Genomic DNA, 19,697 nt, shown 5'->3' on the forward strand with positions numbered 1-19,697 from the left:
TTTGGCTATTATCTTTTTCAAGCTTAGGAAAATAATAGGTAATGTGCAGTAGATTAGGTAAGTGGAAGGGTTAGTACATTGCAATGCATTAAAGAAATAGAGAGATACAAGCAATGGACATTTTTGTTTGATCGAAAAGCTTTCCAGACTTTAGATAATGCCCGCATAATTTCATAACAGAGTATTGCGTTTGTTTAAACAATTGAAGTAATTGCTGATCAGATACAAGGTTCTTTTTGATTGTTTACATGAAGCGGTCATGGTACTTGAAGATTACTTTTTTTATTACTGAAATCTGTTTTATACTGGAGATCAACCTGTGAAGTGCTGTATACATTTATTATATAGGGAGTAACAGCTGCCTGAATAATAAAAAGAAAAGGAAAGAAATGTGATAAATGCATTTGGTTGACATTGTGAACATAGAGTGAATCATGAGGGTGAGTAAGAGCTTTGAACACAACTCAGCTGTTCTATATTTCAGTTAGGAACCTTGTGTGGGTGTTTATGTATTGATGGGGTTTTCGATTGGTATTTGAAATTGACCATTAAAACTGCCAATACCTCAGTATCCCAGCTACTGCCAGTATTGTATATTCTTTCTTTTCTTTTTCTCTTTGGGCCTCCTTATCTCGAGAGACAATGGATACGCGCCTGGAGGTGGTCAGTGGTTTGTGAAGCAGCGCCTGGAGTGGCTATAAAGGCCAATTCTGGAGTGACAGGCTCTTCCACAGGTGCTGCAGAGAAATTTGTTTGTCGGGGCTGTTGCACAGTTGGCTCTCCCCTTGCGCCTCTGTTTTTTTTCCTGCTAACTACTAAGTCTCTTCGACTCGCCACAATTTAGCCCTGTCTTTATGGATGCCCGCCAGCTCTGGCGAATGCTGGCAACTGACTCCCACGACTTGTGATCAATGTCACACGATTTCATGTCGCGTTTGCAGACGTCTTTATAGCGGAGACATGGACGGCCGGTGGGTCTGATACCAGTGGCGAGCTCGCTGTACAATGTGTCTTTGGGGATCCTGCCATCTTCCATGCGGCTCACATGGCCAAGCCATCTCAAGCGCCGCTGACTCAGTAGTGTGTATAAGCTGAGGGTGTTGGCCGCTTCAAGGACTTCTGTGTTGGAGATATAGTCCTGCCACCTGATGCCAAGTATTCTCCGGAGGCAGCGAAGATGGAATGAATTGAGACGTCGCTCTTGGCTGGCATACGTTGTCCAGGCCTCGCTGCCATAGAGCAAGGTACTGAGGACACAGGCCTGATACACTCGGACTTTTGTGTTCCGTGTCAGTGCGCCATTTTCCCACACTCTCTTGGCCAGTCTGGACATAGCAGTGGAAGCCTTACCCATGCGCTTGTTGATTTCTGCATCTAGAGACAGGTATATAAGCTGTTGAATTTATCAAGAAACTCAGATTCTGATAGGAAGAGCTTTCTGTACTATGGGGAGTCAACGCTACAAAGTTTGTTTTAAAACTGGCAAATGTCCCTTAATCAGACAGTGTTTTCCTCCATTTGATGTTCAGAAACATTTAAGTGTCCTGTGATGTCAATTCAATAAAGTGCCAGCTTGGCTCAGTTGTTAGCATTCCTCCTCGCTCAGGCAGAAGGATGTGGGTTCAAGCCTCACTGTGGACTGGAGCATACACTCAAAGCTGACATTTCATATATGAGCTTATACTGAGATCCTTGCTGTCCTTTTAGGGGGACGTTTTAAAAAAAAACAAGGAGTTAAACTGGCGAATATTCCTGCCTCAAATCAACATAAACTTAAGCAACTTAGGTGTTCATTTACTCATTTGCTGTTTATGGGACTTGCATAACACCAGTGACTACATTTTAAAAGTAATTGGATATAAATTGCTTTGGGAAGTTTTGAAGATGTGCAAGATGCTGTATAAATGCAGGTTTCATTCTTTCTTAAAAGCCCTTCTTCAAACTTTCATTGAATATTTTCAGCATTAGCTATTCAAAATGTCAAAATTATGGATGGAGATTGCATGTGTCGGATCTCTACCTGTAATGCACATCACTCATAATTCTGTTTGGGCGGGTGCTGGCACAGGAAGTTTCTGTTGGGAGTTTCATTGCAATATCATGGAGTGGAATGATGTTTGCTGTATCTGTTTGCATTTGTTACATCACAAATGCTCTCTTTCTAAATTTTCTTCTGTAAAGCAGGCATCCTGCATTGCTAATTGCAGTGTTGGATGTCGGTCATTTAAATTGATATATAGCAAGTACAGTTAAGCCTTTTTGAAGATTTTTCTTGTAAATAAAAGTAAAAACTGCAAATGCTAAATATCTGAATTTAAAAACTGATGTATGTAAATGTCTGATGATAGGTTATTGATGCTTTTTATGTAACCTGTCATTTCGCATAATGTATATTGACAGGCCTGTTGTGTATTTCCAGCATTTTGTTTTTATTTTCTCTGGTTTTTAAGGTATTTTGGGGGGTATTTTAATAGGTTTGCTTTGCTTTTTTTGTGCTCTTGTGCTTTTTTTGGAGGAAGAGCATTGGAGGGATACTGAGCAGGTGAGATTGAACTAAAGGTGAATTGCACCCAGATGGCATTACTCTCCAATCCACAGGTGCACATGTAGGGACCTAACCTTTGCCTCTGCATTCATTGTTGGGTTTTCTTTTATGCTATTCTTTTGCCACCAACAACTGTTGGAAAGGCTGAAATAACCATCAAAATATTTAGTGTTTCTAAATACTAACAAAAAATGTTGCTTCATATGTGGCAACTTATCTTTCATTGGCTGCATCCTTTTAAAGTTTCCTATCAGCACTTGTTGCCACCTTTTAAGGGCTGCTGGCTTATTTTCCACCTCATCTGGCAAGCTCCCAATGACAAAGTCAACATGAGCTGGGAAATTGCTGCTTTTATTAAAATGATGCTGACACCTGACACTTCTGTGAGGACAGCACTCATGGATCCACACATGGAGATGGCTACAGATGTGTTAAAACTGAGAACTCCTGTACCAATCTGTTATGCCAGTGTGTTTTGTTGAATTATAATTTTTTTAATCCACTGACTGGAGATCTGAATTTATATTTTTTAAAAGACATGTTAAAAAGACAAGCTGCCAGCAAAGTCATCCTTTCAGTTTAAGATGATCAGCTAATTTGCAACACTATATCCTATATGGCAGTGCTTGTGAGGAGAGAGACAAAATGTCTGCTAAGTCCCCAGCAAGAACCAAGACCCAAGAAGTTTAAAGGAACTGCCTGTTCTCTCAGTTAGGAGAAGAAATACTGCTAACTGCTATGTTTGAATGACTGAGTGACTGTCAAGTGACAAGCTGGAGTTTCCTCTACAGTAGAGGAGAAGCAACTGGACTCTGACATGAGAAGATCCTAAGTGAGGGTCGCTCTCGTGCTCTCTCTCCCCATTCCAGCTTGAAAGCTTTCAAATCCTGCTTGTTGACTGACCATTTTTGCATACTCCAGCTCCAATCTCCCTTGGAAGAAATCATCTGCATCACTATCTCCAAGAGACGCACCGAACCAGTCATCTACCTCTTCCAACTAAAAGCCTCAGGACCACTGAATTCAGCTAAAAGCCAGCCGAATCACCAAATTTCACGGACTATATACCTTTTTTTATGGACTCTAACTAAACCAATCTACCTTTCCCCACTCTGTAACCTATTTGTGTGTGTGAGAGAGTGAAAGTTTATATTTTATTAGTTTGGTTTAGGTACAGTAAAGTTAACCTCCTTCTTTGTTAACTCAGAAAGCCCTGTCCAATTGGTTCTTGTTAGGATCATAGCAAGTAAGTAATCAAACACCTACTGATTTGGCCAGTGCATCCACTTTGAGAGAATTAAACTTGTTGTGGTCTAACAAGAAGAGGGAAGCCCTTCAACTCCTCCTCACTTGACCGTAATGCAATCACAATGAACCATTTGAATATACTGAAGCTTTTCATTGCCTAGCTCAGGTGCAAAACCTATCTTCGCAAAGCATTGCGTTAAACCATTTAACAAATTCACAGCTGCTTATTTTTCCAACATTTTTGCAAGCCTTTTCTTCATGTTAAGTTTGTTCTTTTAAAGCCATTGCTGCATTTTACTTTGTTTTCTATGGCTTTAATCTCCGATGGTAACTTTATTTTATTTTATCTGTTTGGATCTCTTCTAGTCCCAGATCCTTTTTCCTGCTTTCTTCACCTGACAGGTAGCACTTGCAACTTCCTGCTCAGGCTGCCGAGTAAAAATTGCACTTGGATCCCTATGACATCATCAGGATTCAACATGCATTTGTAAAAAAGGACGCCATCATCTTTGGACAGGTGCCCTGGCCATCTGCTCAGCTGAATAGGTTAAAATTGGGAATGGTTCGGCCCCGGCAGCTCCAGGGTGGCTAAATAACTTGGGCTATTCTAACTGCCCACCAACCCATTTTCTGCATGGCAGGTAGGGTCAAAAGCACCCTGCATGTGTTTTAAATTCAAATCAGTGATGGCTGTGATATCTTACCTGGAAAGATATTTGATAAAACATTGTATAAATGCAATTCTTGAAAATACTCTGGGGCTCCCCAGTGTTTCTGTTAGTAATTCTACCTCCGTGTGTGACACTGAGTCATGCAAGCTATGGATGTCCTGTCTGTGGTGTAAGTTTGTGCTGAGTTAACTGATCTAAGCTACATTGAACCAGGGACTCAACATTCAAACTTAGCACCTCCTGGATCAGGGAGGGGAAGGAATCAAGCAGGATTCTCAGCCTCCATCACAGTTTCTTTGAAGTTGGATACATAAAATTGAGTTTATAATCTGTACCACTGGAATAGTTTTCCCTGTATGTGTATGCTGGACAGAGATTAAAGCTGCATCACTTATTTTTTGCAGTTTAGAGTTCTTACTATATTCATATAGTATCTCTAAAATCAAAAATGAAGAGAAGTATAGTTTTTAAGCTTTCTCCTTTTCATTATGAGGCACTTATTGTAATCAGCTCAAGCTTGGTTGCCAGGGCTACATTACATTAATTAACCTTATGCAAAAGCTAAGCGCATCAAGCACAAAAAATAGACTTGCATTTATATAGTGCCTTTCATGACCACCAGATGTCTCAAAACGTTTTACAGCCAATGAAGTACTTTTGAAGTGTCGGAGGAAACATGGCAGCCAATTTGCACATAGCAGGCTCCCACAATCAGTAATGTGATAATGACCAGTTAATCTGTTTTTCGATTTTGATTGATGGATAAATATTGGCCAGGCGATGGGGATAACTTCCCTGCTCCTCTTTAAGATTGTGCCATGGGATCTTTTATGTCTGCCTGAGAGGGCAGACGGTTTAATGTCTCATCCAAAAGAAAGCACCTTTGGCAGTGCAGCCCATCTTCAGTACTGAATTAGAATGTCAGCCTTGATTTTTGTGCTCATATCCTGGAGTGGGAGTTGAACACAGAACCTTCTGACTCAGAGATGAAAGAACTAGCAATTGAGCCACAGTTGACACACTGGCAGAACAGTAGAAACATTTCAGTTTAATGTTATAAACAAAACTGATGAAATACCTATACTATTTCCAATTCAGAAAGCCAGTTTTGAAACTAGACAATCAACCATGCGGGACCTTATCAAAAGCCTTACTGAAGTCCATGGAGACCACATCAGTGGTTAGCACCGCAGCCTCACAGCTCCAGCGACCCAGATTCAGTTCTGGGTACTGCCTGTGCGGAGTTTGCAAGTTCTCCCTGTGACCGCGTGGGTTTCCGCTGGGTGCTCCAGTTTCCTCCCACAGCCAAAGGCTTGCAGGTTGATAGGCAAATTGGCCATTGTAAATTGCCCCTAGTGTAGGTAAGTGGTAGGAGAATGGTGGTGATGTGGTAGGGAATATGGGGTTAATGTAGGAGTAGTATAAATGGGTGGTTGTTGGTCGGCACAGACTCGGTGGGCTGAAGGGCCTGTTTCAGTGCTGTATCTCTCTATGACTCTATAACATAATTAAAACCTTTTTAGCAAAATAACTTTACTAAGAGTTCGTGACATTGTATTGCACATACTCCAACAAAGAGGTTTCTTTAGTTTCTGGTGCTCCATAGAATGGTAAATTGAAAGTGTGCAGCCATGATTTCCCACACACTGGCTGGAATTTTGCCAGCCCTTTGGTGATAGGCTGGGAGGTGGGCAAGCTGGCAAAATGGTACGGGAAGGCGTTGGGGGGGGGTGGTGTATGCCTGCCATCTTCCCACTGGCATGCTATTTTGTCAGCAGTGAGAAAGCTAGTTGATGTGCCACCTGCTGGGAACCCAATTGAACCACTATAGTGGCCAATTAAGTGCCTCTTCCTGCCTCCGCAGGCATTTTGCCAGCTGCCATGTGGGGAGACCATCCAGTGCAAATCCTGGTGGGCCCAGGATTTGTTTGGTGGGGTGGGGGGGGGGCGGTGGTGAGCTTCCTTTTTGGGCACTCCATGGCCCCTGGAGGGGTTCCCCTGGTGGCAATGGCGCCACCTGCCCTCAGCGACTCCAACCCCCTCCTTCCAGGATCACCAGGCCCTGCCTGCCTGACTGACCCTGGCATCCGCAGACCCCACATACCAGTCTTCGAAGGTGCACAGCCATCAATATGCCCTCATCCTGCAGGTACAGCCTCAGCAATGGCCACCGCTTGCTGTGGCATTGCTGAGCTGTCGGCATTCTGATTGGGCCCTGGCCAATTAAGTAGCCATCACCTATATGCCTCCTCAGGTCTCGTTGCTGGCCAAAGCGGGCTTGCCTCCCACTTTTGACTCTGGCAGCAGGACTTCAGCCATCGTGGGAAAATTCAACCCACGAAGTCCATGATCTTAGCTTCGATCTCAGAATGTGGAGGATAAGCCACCCTAGGACGCTTATGTACCTTCTCAAGCCCAACTGAAGAATTGCATTGGCAAAGAGCTGGGAACAGGTTGATTGCTGAACCTCTAAGGAATAACAAAATTAATCCAAAATGTAAAGAAAGAATAGATCGTTGTACCCAAGGATGATGGTCTCTTTGGTGAAGTTGTAAACCGAACTTTACTTAAAAGGAAAGCAAAATGCTGAAACATAGATTTTTCTTAGTCTTATCATCAGAGTTTTTTTTTAACCTCAGATGAGAAGATAGTGTTCTTGCATTCTTCCTTTAAAGGCTAAAACTTTGGTTTAATACAGCTTTAAGCGTACCTATTGCACATAATATTGATGCATATTTACAATGCAGTGCACCCTGAGCAGCACGTCACTGCTTACTTGTTTTAGTGGCAGTAGAATTTGTTAATTTTTGCAGTATTTTTGGTATTTTCATTTACATTCTATTTGGCATTGAGGTAACCAATTCCTGCTTACTGCTGATGGCAGTCACAGTTCATATATTACATAAGGCATGTTGTTTGGCTGGCAGAGCAAAATGCTTTTATAATCTTGTGACCTGTATTATCAAGTAGTGTTAGAATTAGAATTAGAATATTACAGCGCAGTACAGGTCCTTCGGCCCTCGATGTTGCGCCGATCATCTGACCTACACTATTCCATTTACATCCATATGTCTATCCAATGACCACTTAAATGCCCTTAAAGTTGGCGAGTCTACTACTGTTGCAGGCAGGGCATTCCACGCCCCTACTACTCTCTGCGTAAAGAAACTACCTCTGACATCTGTCCTATATCTTTCACCCCTCAACTTAAAGCTATGTCCCCTCGTGTTTGCCATCCTCATCCGAGGAAAAAGACTCTCACTATCCACCCTATCTAACCCTCTGATTATCTTGTATGTCTCTATTAAGTCACCTCTCCTCCTCCTTCTCTCTAACGAAAACAACCCCAAGTCCCTCAGCCTTTCCTCGTAAGACCTTCCTTCCATACCAGGCAACATCCTAGTAAATCTCCTCTGCACCCTTTCCAAAGCTTCCACATCCTTCCTATAATGCGGTGACCAGAACTGCACGCAATACTCAAGGTGCGGCCTCACCAGAGTTTTGTACAGCTGCATCATGACCTCGTGGCTCCGAAACTCGATCCCCCTACTAATAAAAGCTAACACACCATATGCCTTCTTAACAGCCCTATTAACCTGGGTAGCAACTTTCAGGGATTTATGTACCTGGATACCAAGATCTCTCTGCTCATCTACACTACCAAGAATCTTCCCATTAGCCCAGTACTCTGCATTGCTGTTACTCCTTCCAAAGTGAATCACCTCACACTTCTCCGCATTAAACTCCATTTGCCATCTCTCAGCCCAGCTCTGCAGCCTATCTATGTCCCTCTGTACCCTACAACACCCTTCGACACTATCCACAACTCCACCGACCTTCGTGTCATCCGCAAATTTACTAACCCACCCTTCTACACCCTCATCCAGGTCGTTTATAAAAATGACAAACAACAGTGACCCCAAAACAGAACCTTGCGGTACACCACTAGTAACTAAACTCCAGGATGAACATTTGCCATCAACCACCACCCTCTGTCTTCTTTCAGCTAGCCAATTTCTGATCCAAAGCTCTAAATCACCTTCAACCCCATACTTCCGTATTTTCTGCAATAGCCTACCATGGGGAACCTTATCAAACGCCTTACTGAAATCCATATACACCACATCCACGGCTTTACCCTCATCCACCTGTTTGGTCACCTTCTCGAAAAACTCAATAAGGTTTGTGAGGCACGACCTACCTTTCACAAAACCGTGCTGACTATCGCAAATGAACTTATTCTTTTCAAGATGATTATAAATCCTGTCTCTTATAACCTTTTCCAACATTTTACCCACAACCGAAGTAAGGCTCACAGGTCTATAATTACCAGGGCTGTCTCTACTCCCCTTCTTGAACAAGGGGACAACATTTGCTATCCTCCAGTCCTCCGGCACTACTACTGTCGACAATGACGACATAAAGATCAACAACAACGGCTCTGCAATCTCCTCCCTGGCTTCCCAGAGAATCCTAGGATAAATCCCATCTGGCCCAGGGGACTTATCTATTTTCACTCTTTCCAAAATTGCTAACACCTCCTCCTTGTGAATCTCAATCCCATCTAGCCTAGTAGGCTGTATCTCAGTAATCTCCTCGGCAACATTTTCTTTTTCTACTGTAAATACTGACGAAAAATATTCATTTAACGCTTCCCCTATCTCCTCTGATTCCGCACACAACTTCCCACTACTATCCTTGATTGGCCCTGTTCCAACTCTTATCATTCGTTTATTCCTGATATACCTATAGAAAGCCTTAGGGTTTTCTTTGATCCTATCCGCCGATGACTTCTCGTGTCCTCTCCTTGCTCTTCTTAGCCCTCCCTTTAGATCCTTCCTGGCTAGCTTGTAACTCTCAAGCGCCCTAACTGAGCCTTCACGTCTCATCCTAACATAAGCCGCCCTCTTCCTCTTGACAAGCGCTTCAACTTCTTGAGTAAACCACGGCTCCCTCGCTCGACAACTTCCTCCCTGCCTGACAGGTACATACTTATCAAGGACACGCATTAGCTGCTCCTTGAATAAGCTCCACATTTCGTTTGTGCCCATCCCCTGCAGTTTCCTTCCCCATCCTACACATCCTAAATCTTGCCTAATCGCGTCATAATTTCCTTTCCCCCAGCTATAATTCTTGCCCTGCGGTATATACCTGTCCCTGCCCATCGCTAAGGTAAACCTAACCGAATTGTGATCACTATCGCCAAAGTGCTCACCTACATCTAAATCGAACACCTGGCCGGGTTCATTACCCAGTACCAAATCCAATGTGGCATCGCCCCTGGTTGGCCTGTCCACATACTGTGTCAGAAAACCCTCCTGCACACACTGGACAAAAACAGACCCATCTAAAGTACTCGAACTATAGTATTTCCAGTCAATATTTGGAAAGTTAAAGTCCCCCATAACCACTACCCTGTTACTCTCGCTCCTGTCGAGAATCATCTTCGCTATCCTTTCCTCTACATCTCTGGAACTATTCGGAGGTCTATAGAAAACTCCCAACAGGGTGACCTCTCTTCTCCTGTTTCTAACCTCGGCCCATACTACCTCAGTAGACGAGTCCTCAAACGTCCTTTCTGCCGCTGTAATACTTTCCTTGATTAACAATGCCACACCCCCCCCTCTTTTACCCTCTTCTCTGTTCTTACTGAAACATCTAAATCCCGGAACCTGCAACATCCATTCCTGCCCCTGCTCTACCCATGTCTCTGAAATGGCCACAACATCAGGATCCCAGGTACCAACCCATGCTGCAAGCTCACCCACCTTATTCCGGATGCTCCTGGCTCCTGGCGTTAAAAGGGCTGTGAGCCAATTTCTGATTGAAGCATAGTGAGAGTTAGTTCAGTTCCAGATTATCAGTCTAATGAATTGACTTGATTCTTGACCAAAGTTTGCAACACAATTAAACTTCATTCCGGGTTAAACTTTGGCTATGCTTGTGTAACTTTCAAAGTTTGTAGTTTTTATAGTGATTTGTTATTGGATTTCTAAATTACAAACTTAACTTGAATTTGCCAAATCCGTTATTATAACAGAGATGGTGCATGTTTGAACATCTATTTTTCTGCTGTTTCTGTATTTGATTTATAATTTAATATTGTGCTGTAATGTTAGCTAAAATTGTCAAAACTACCTTTACCCTTGATGTTTTCTACCTCAATGAAACTTGTCCCAGTAGTAAAGTGTATTTATATATATATATATATATATATATATCTATCTATATTTATTTTCAGCTATTTACCTTGGTTTGAAGTTTTCTACAAGCTTCTGAATATCTTAGCAGAATACACTGCCAAAGGACAGGTACAGTTCTTTAATATTTCAATATGAGGTGCAATATTTAGAATGCAGTGTCTTAGATATTTCAATCATTTATTCAAATTCATAAATTCTGCTGAAATTTTTATCCAAAAGAAAATCATTTCAAATGTTTTTTTGTAAATGTACATATTTAAAATACAAAGAAAATTAGCTGGTGGTACAAGGACTAGGGGACACAAATTTAAGGTTTTGGGTAAGAGATGCAGGGGCAATGTGAGGAAGAACATTTTTATGCAGCGAGTTGGTAATGACCTGAAGCTCGCCACCTACGAGGGTGGTGGAAGTGGAGATAATGAATGATTTCAAAAGGAAATTGGATGGGCACTTGAGGGAAATAAACTTACAGGCTGTGAGGATAGAGCGAGGGAATGGGACTGACTGTATTGCTCCCCGGAGAGCGGGCATGGACTCGATGGGCCGAATAAAGGTTTATCAAACCTCAAAATCCATTTTTTGCTACTTTGAACAGTATAAATGAACTAAAAGCTTTAGTATGGCAATTCTGCATTTGGTTTGCAGCTTTGCTAACTTGCTTCTTTCATTTTATTGATTTATGATTTTAATAAGTTGTGTAAGTAAAAATTAAATATAAGAAAGATTAAACTATTTTTCTCCCAGACCCCTGTGAATGCTGTCTTTAGTATACTACCATTACAGTACATTGCTTTAAAGTGCAATCTTATACAACTTGTTTTCTGACAATTTCTTGATAACTGGTAGCTAAACTATTTAACTTGGTGATATTGGATAGGTTTTTGTCCTATAGTTCAATCTTCTAGAAATGTCACTTATCTAAGTGTATGTAGACATACACATCTTTTAAAAAGAAATAGTCTGAAGATATGTTTTTGTGTCTGTGGAATGTTATAGGACTGTCAGTGGAAGGAACTGCTGGAAACGTTATATAACCTTCCTGTTCCAGAACCAGGCTCAACTGTTCACTTAAGTGTGGTAAGTGGAATGTACACTTTCTTTTGCATGTTCACATACAAGTATGAGCATATTATAATAGTGATGAATGGGCAAATTCTGTAACTCTTTTGTGTTTGGTGTTTAGTTAGCTGTGCTTATCTATAGGGTTCATTCACACACCAACTTCAGCACTGTGTTTGCACTTCATTCCGACATAAAGGATGGTGTATAAACAGAAGCAAAATCTCATTTGAATCAGTTTGCCAACCCCCAGCACTTGAGGCTTTAAGGTTCGAGCTGCAGTTTATAGATGCAGTGTGAAAGCTGTCCTCTGCTTTTTGGGATCCAAGGAGTACAGTAGAGTAGGACATGGCTAGAACTTTGTTCTGGGGAAAAGTGGAAATGCACTGAAAATTAGACTGTTAGACTGTGCTCTTTTCTTCCACCGTCTCCCTCACAGTGTAGTACTGAGGGAGTACTTTGCAGTCCGAGATGGTGTCTGTTGATGAGATCTTAAACTCAGGCCCTGTTACTGCCCTCTCAGGTGGATGTAAAAGATCCCATGGCATTATTTTGAAGAAGAGCAAGGGAGTTATCCCCAGTGTCCTGGCCAATATTTATCTCTCAATCAAGATCACAAAAACAGATTATATGGTCATTATCACATTGCTGCGAGTGGGAGCTTACTGTGCACAAATTGATTGCTGCATTTCCTACGCAACAATGATTACACTTCAGAAGTACTTAATTGGTTGTAAAGTGCTTTGGGACGTCCTATGGTCATGAAAGACCCTATATAAATGCAATTTTTTTTTTTCCCTTTTATCCGTTGAATCAATGTGAGCAACATCATAAGCTGAAATTTATGTTGCCGCCACTTTGATCGGTGGCGGCCGTAAACAACCATATTGCAGGCATACTTGACCTGTCATCGATCTGTGTGAACTACTTGACCTTTAAAGGGATTAACTCATATTATTTTGTTCTGCAGACAGCCTCCAATCCCAGCACTAAATTTCATGACCTCTCTGTTTTCCCCGAGCAGGTATTTGCCTGTCTGTTGGATTTCTCCCAGTCCCAACATTCCTATGTGTTCTTTCCTAGCTTTCTTGATCATTCTGTCCCTAGTCCAGACCTAGGCAAATCCAAATATACCAACTTGCACACTGCTGATTTGAGGGAGTCTCTGTCCTCCTTGTCCAGTCCCTCCCTATTCAATCTCCCCAGTTCCCCACTTGCACTGCGACAGTTCTAGACTGCCCTCAGCATTTCAGATGGCTTCATCCAGATCTTGGCCTTAGAATGGAATGGGGGATCATTTGGACAGGAGGGGACTAGGGATGGTACGTTGGTAGATAAGCTCCCACATGGAGATGAGAAAATGTCTACAGTTATCAAATCATTAGATCCTTGAGTCTGGATCCAGGTCTCTGGGCTCTTTTATACTTTAACGAGGTTATTTATTTGCTTTCTAGTGATAAAATTCACTACCCTGTGTCATTCATAACCCAATGCAAATCATGTGATTGGGCAGTATATATGCAGGTGCTGCTCATCTGTAATTGAAAATGATTTTTCATGAGCAAAAAACATTATTTCCGTTACTTGCTATTTGTAATTTAATCACATTCTGCACATAGCAATTGTAATAACAAGAAATAACTGTAGAGTTAGGCAACTGCATTTTGATATTTGCCTTCTACCACAAGAATATGACGTTCTGTTACATTTGTAAAGATTTTGTCTATCTGATGCTTTTAGATAATTAGTCACCTGTGACACGTCCCCTTTACAAGCCAGTGACGTGTATCTAAACATCTTAATCGCCTCTTCAGATTCTTGCCTAGCGATAACTGCAAGTAGCTGATGCTGAGAAGTTCCTTCTCTAATGTTAATAGACAGGTAGCAGTTGTTTGTCCTTGCCCGGTCATTGGCTGGCTGTGGAGAAGACCCAGCTCTACCAAGCAGAGCTTTTGTAGGAACAGCATGCCTGTCTGACCTAAAGGGCAGGTTGTCTCGGAGGCACTGTAGTCTGATGGGATAGTTCAGCTCATTCCAGGCATTTTGTACTCATGGTTCAAAAGAATGCTTCTAGTCTGCCCTCTGCTTAAGCATTTCATGGGCAACGGAGCAGGAAAGGATATCAAAGAACAGCTTATGGATGGCTTTGTTTCCTTTAGCTGTTCAGTTGCTGTGGGAGCATTTAAACTGAGTAGTTCAGCTGATGCAGCTAGACAGTTGAAATGGAAAGAGATGAAAAAATGTTTTAGAATTTTTGAAATATTATAGTTGTCTGCCAGAGACTGGGATCAAATCCAAATCAGGAGGAGATTCTGAGAGAAGGTATTTCGAACAGCTGCCAAGAGTGCTAACATGAGAATGAACCGTTTCAATTCAGTTCCCAGTGGCACAAAAAGTAGCATCAACAATTTCAAATTCGTGGATGAGGAAGTCAGTGCTAGATTAGAAAAGAGACACAGAAAACAGGTAAAAGAGACCTAACTCCACATGGAAACAATCCCATCACAATTTGTCAGTGCAGCAAAGTTCTTTTGAAGCAATGATAAGATTATAATTATTTTTCTCTGATATTTCAGATCTTCATTTTCATTAATTTTTTCTTCCCCTCCTTTCTGAGATGAGGAGGAATTTCTTCACTCAGAGGGTGGTGAATCTTTGGAATTCTCTACTCCAGGGCTGTGGAAGCTGAATCATTGAGCATGTTCAAGACAGAAATCGCTAGATAACTGGATACTAATGAGATCAAAGGATATGGGGATAGTGCAGGAAAGTGGCATTGAGATAGATGATCAGCCATGATCTAATTGGCTGAACAGGCTCAATGGCCTACACCTTCTCCTATGTCCCCTGAGCCTTCTAATTTTGAAGGAGCTTGGATATGGTTCCATATGCACCAGCTGGTCTTATGAACTCCTTATCAAGCTGGCCATTTTCCATGTGTGAGCCTGGAAAGTGAATGTAAATGGTTTACTTGAATGCGCTGATATCACAGCTGAGGCTGAGCCTGTCCTCACCCGACGTTCAAAGATGTGCACTTCCAGCAAGTTACCGAGACAGGATTAAGAGCAGTAACGCTATCGATCTCTGATAAAGATTGAACCTGAAATCTTTCTGGTCTTGTTTTTCTGATGTGACAAGGTTTTCAAAAAGCTGTGAATTCTAGTTAATGACATAAAATTGAAAGCTGCACAGATAAAAAGCATTTGTATAACTTAAATGAAATAATATATAATTTTCTAGAACTGAGCAAGTGTGGCAGATGCATTGCATCATGCTATATTTTTATATATTGTATATAAAAGGAGGTCTTGGAACTTTAAAAATACTGCCTATGGTTGCACACAGTCACTTTTATCATATTGCAGTGATTGGAGCTCCTCTCATACTGATCCCTGAGTTCCTGCAACCAAACTGCAGTAATTCCTGATGCTAATTTGTTTTGATTTTAATATCAGCATCAAAGGTAGTCATAAATATAAACAGATTAAATTTACAAATTTGAATTGATCAGTATAAGTAACTAAAGCTTTATTTCGGTATTATGGCTCAAAGCACAATACAGAATCATACTTTCAGTTTTGTACATTTTCTGTAAACAGCATTTTGTGAAAGCAATTATTTTTTTTTGACAGCATTCATACTTTACTACACCTGATAGCCGAGAACTTCCTAGTATACCTGAAAATGTAAGTATAGATAACTGGTGGTCAGTTTTTCAGTAGACTACTCTTAATTACACAATTGAATACTCTGTAAATTTTGAGGCTGTGCACAGATTTATTCTCAGTGCTATATTTCACCTATCAAGTCCTCTAAGAAGGGAATTGGGGTATTGCAGCTGAACATTTTTGATGGCTGTACTGTATCTTCAGTTTATCAGTCCTTTGTGTGTAAAGATAGGCGAATATCCTTAATTCTTGACTTTGAATTTTATTATCTTTATATTCTATAACTTTGTAGCATTTAAGCATTTACTGTATATCTACACTGAATATGTCATTAAGAAAATGTTTACTAATTAAGAATAACAAACAAGTATTTTTTTTGCACATTATTTCTTAAAATACTGTGTTGCCATATTTATTTTTATGCTTACGTTTTTCTTTGGCACTCATAGGAGTAAGGATATAAGAATATTTGTTCCTATTAGGTCCTCATGCTTTCAGAAGTGGGGACTAAGATTTTTGTACAATGTGATCTATCCAAAGTTTTATGAAGGTGCTCCATTCTTAACATGTTTTTGAGGACTTGTAATAAAGATTGTGGACATCGGTTCATTTGGAAAACTGAAAAGATTCCACGGATGTGTATTTTTGGTCCAGGGATCACTGGGAAGACGTGAGGTTTTTGAAAACAAACCTTTACTGGATGTCACATGCCTTAAGCTAAATAAACAGCAAAAGCCTTGGTGACTTGAGGGAGATATTTACAAAGAAGTGACATATCAAGATTTGTGGTGGTCAGGAGTTTTTGACTTTTTGGATGGGGTGTGGACTGTTTTGAATGTCAGTTGGGTTTGTAGCCTGCTGAAAGAAACACCCAGCTCATCTTTCTCCACCTCTTTGAGAAACCCTGCAAAAATCCAGTGTGTGATAGCTAAAACCCCTGATGCCACATTTCTCCTGAGAAGCTCCTGGAAAGCCTGACAGATTAATTCTAGATGCCACCCGGAAAAAAAACTGCTCCAGAAAATATCCCTGTGACCAGTCTGTGTTCTCGGACGTCAGACTGTATGCTATTTTTGGGACACAACATATCTTATCCTTTTTCTTCAAGAATTAACTAGTTGCCCAGAGTACTTTTTTTATAAAATGCTATTTTTTAATCTAACTGGTATGTTGGGTATTTAGAAGGGAATATCTATTTACATTCATATTTCAAACTGTTAATGCTTTGCGTCTTTACTGGATAAGTCTTGTTTTATAATAAACTGATAATTTTGTTGTTTATTAAAGAAACCGGGTTGGTGTATTTTATTCTGGGATAAAGAGTAAAGTATATGATTGACCGTATCAGTAACTATGTAAACATTTAACTATATATTGTGACCTGTGGGGAAGTGGAACTAGAGAAAAACAGTGCTCTCCTCCCGCCTCGGTCGTAACAGAAGTATTAAAGTAACAAGCTGACTTGGAATGGATTGGGTCAAAATAGGTTATTTTTTGAATTCATTTATTTTGTAGAAAATTAATTTTTAATGGTGTATGTTTTTCTTGTGCTTTTATGAATACCTTCCAATGACAGATCACTGACTGATGTCAAAGATCTTCATTGGTTGTGAAGTGCTTTGGGACATAATATTGCATAGTATAAATATTGCTGACTTTCCTTCTGTCTTTCCTGTTTTCTTTCCTCTTTCCCTTTTGTGTTCCCTCTCTTCCCTCCCTCCCTGCCCAGCTTCTTGTTGCATATTCTCTTTCCTCACTTCTCCACCTCCATCATAGCACAGTATCTTGCTGCCAAATAAATCGGCTTCCTCTTGCTGCTTCCCAGGAGCAGGGAGTCCTTGAATTTTATTGTGGATTTTAATGAGTACTACGTGCGGAACATTTGCTTTTTATTTTAAAAAAAAGAGAACCCTCAAACTGTCAGCTGTCATTAGATTGAAGCTTAAGGACAGTATGAAGGGAGTACTTTTCAATATAAAGAGTTGTCCAGTTTGGGAAAACTCAGTACTGGCTGAGTATACAGCAGTAGCCATTGGATACTGACTTTTGCTATGAAAGTTTTTCTATTTTTTTAATATTTTTTGGGGGACTCGTATTTTAAAATTATAGAAATCGGTTCATTTGGGAAAACTGAAAAGGTGCCATGGATGTGTTTTTTTTTTACAAGGGGTCACTGAGAGGTCTTGTTTGAAAACGGACCTTTACTGGATGTCACATGCCTTCAGTTCAATAAACAACAGAAACCTTGGTGACTTGGGGAAGATGTTTAGAGAAGTGGCGTCAAGATTTATGGTGATCAGGAGGTTTTGCTTTTGGGATATTGTTTTGGTTCTGTTGGGATGTGGACTGTTTGGAAGGCAGGTGGGTTTGTAGTTTGCTGAAAAACACCCAGCTCCCCTTTCTTTACCTCTTTGAAAAACCCCTGATTAATCCAGTGTGTGAGAGCTAAAACCCTGATGACATATTTCTCCTGAGACACTCCTGGAAGGCCTGCCCGATTACTTCTCAATGCCGCCTGAAAAGAACTGCTCCAGGAAGGATCCCAGTGACCCGTCTTCGTGTACTCAGATGCCAGACTGTATGCTATGTTTAGGACACAACATACCTCATCTTTTTTCTTCAAGAACTAACAAGTATTTGGCCAAAGTGGGGCTTTTTTATGGTCTTTTTTTTGGTAAAATATCTCTGCAGAGAGAGAATTGCTTTATTTTTTCTTTAACCAGCGTGTGTGTGTGTTTTGGGTATTTAAAAAGGAAATTTTCATATTTGAATCTGTGTGTTAATGCTTTGCATCTTTACTGGATAAATCTTGTTTTATAACAAACTGATAATTTTGTTGTTTATTAAAGGTTGATGTACTTTTTCTGGGATAAAGAGTAGAGTCTATGATTGACTGTATTGGTAACTGGGTAAACATTTAATATATGTTGTGACCTGTGGAAAGTGCAACTAAAAAGATAGTACACTCCTCCCGGCTCAATTGTAACACTTTTCCCAGCTCAGGAAACTCTAGATTGGTAGACTGGATCAAAATATCAATTTGCAGGTTTTTGCTGCACGTCTGCTCCTTGATTTAGTCGAAGTAGTTCTCTCATGAAGAGCCTGTGAACGGTGAGTTTCTGCAGGGAAAGAGTGTTTATAGGAATCAGCACTTGAAATTAAAATACCATTGAAAATCCTCCCAGGTTACCTTAATCTTAACCATTAAAGCATCATATTTTGATGTTTATCCTTGCAATTACTTTGTGGGACGCTCAATTGTTCATCAATCATTAAGCATGAAAACTGTAGAAAGATGAACAAAGTAGATTAATGCAAAAATGAAAACCTTTTGCCCTATCATCCAAGTTGTTAATAGAAGGCAACAAACAAGGTGATGGAAAACACAATAGTGTAGGTCAGCCAAGGCAACTATGGTTTAATTGTATTAAGATGTGTTTCCTCTCCTGCATAATTGAACTTTCTCATCTAATATATTACACACTATGTATTCCAAAAAATTGGAACATAAACAAAGATATTTATAAACAATTTTAAATAATCCTCAATCTTTAAGGAGAATAGCTTCATTACTGACTTGATTAGGAATCCGGGACTCTTGTGGACACACAAAACAATCTGTCAGTAATTTAAAATGCATATATACTTAACGATTTGATGATACAGTTGTGTAATAGTAGATCCCACGTTGAAAATGCTTTGAAGTATGGCTCTGTAATCCAATAATATCTGTATATGACAAAAAAGTGTTAATGTAACAGAGGAATTAAACATTTAGCAAGTGGTATTGACTATTTCAATCGGATGATGATGTACATAATGCCCACTGTAGATTTTTTTATGGGTAGAACTGAAAAACAAAAAGGGGGCAATCACTTAGCTGGGGGTGTACTACAGGCCTCCAAATAGTCAGGGAGAGATAGAGGAGCAGATCTCAGAGAGGTGTAAAAATAATAGGATGGTAATAGTAGGGGATTTCAACTTCCCCAATATCAACTGGGATAGTCTTACTGCAAAAGGCTTAAAGGGGGTGGAATTCTTAAAGTGCATACAGGAGAGCTTTTTGAGCCAGCACGTAGAAAGTCCTACAAGAGAAGGGGCGGTACTGGACCTAGTCCTAGGGAATGAAGCCAGACAAGTGGTAGAAGTGTCAGTTGGGGGGGGGGGGGGGGTGGCATTTTGGGGATAGTGACCAAAACTCTAAGATTTAAGGTAGTTAGGGAAAGGACAAAGATGGACTGGAAATAAAAGTCCTGAATTGGGGGAAGGCCGATTTCAATATGATGAAACAGGATCTGGCCAA

At 40.6% G+C, this 19,697-nt stretch overlaps 1 protein-coding gene across 6 annotated transcripts in view; it reads left to right on the forward strand.

Moving 5' to 3' along the window:
- LOC137347710 (DENN domain-containing protein 1A-like) overlaps window positions 1–19,697 on the forward strand; it is a 623,024-nt gene that overhangs the window by 283,453 nt on the left and 319,874 nt on the right. For 5 of the 6 annotated variants that reach the window (XM_068012518.1, XM_068012520.1, XM_068012521.1 and 2 more), the window contains exons 6-8: window positions 10,706–10,775; window positions 11,664–11,744; window positions 15,359–15,412. In XM_068012518.1, the coding sequence (XP_067868619.1) occupies window positions 10,706–10,775; window positions 11,664–11,744; window positions 15,359–15,412 (205 nt within the window). The remainder of the gene's footprint in view (window positions 1–10,705; window positions 10,776–11,663; window positions 11,745–15,358; window positions 15,413–19,697) is intronic. The other variant, XM_068012519.1, reaches the window with a different exon arrangement.

This window comes from Heterodontus francisci, chromosome 32, assembly GCF_036365525.1.
Source record: "Heterodontus francisci isolate sHetFra1 chromosome 32, sHetFra1.hap1, whole genome shotgun sequence".
Classification (NCBI taxonomy): Eukaryota; Metazoa; Chordata; class Chondrichthyes; order Heterodontiformes; family Heterodontidae; genus Heterodontus; species Heterodontus francisci.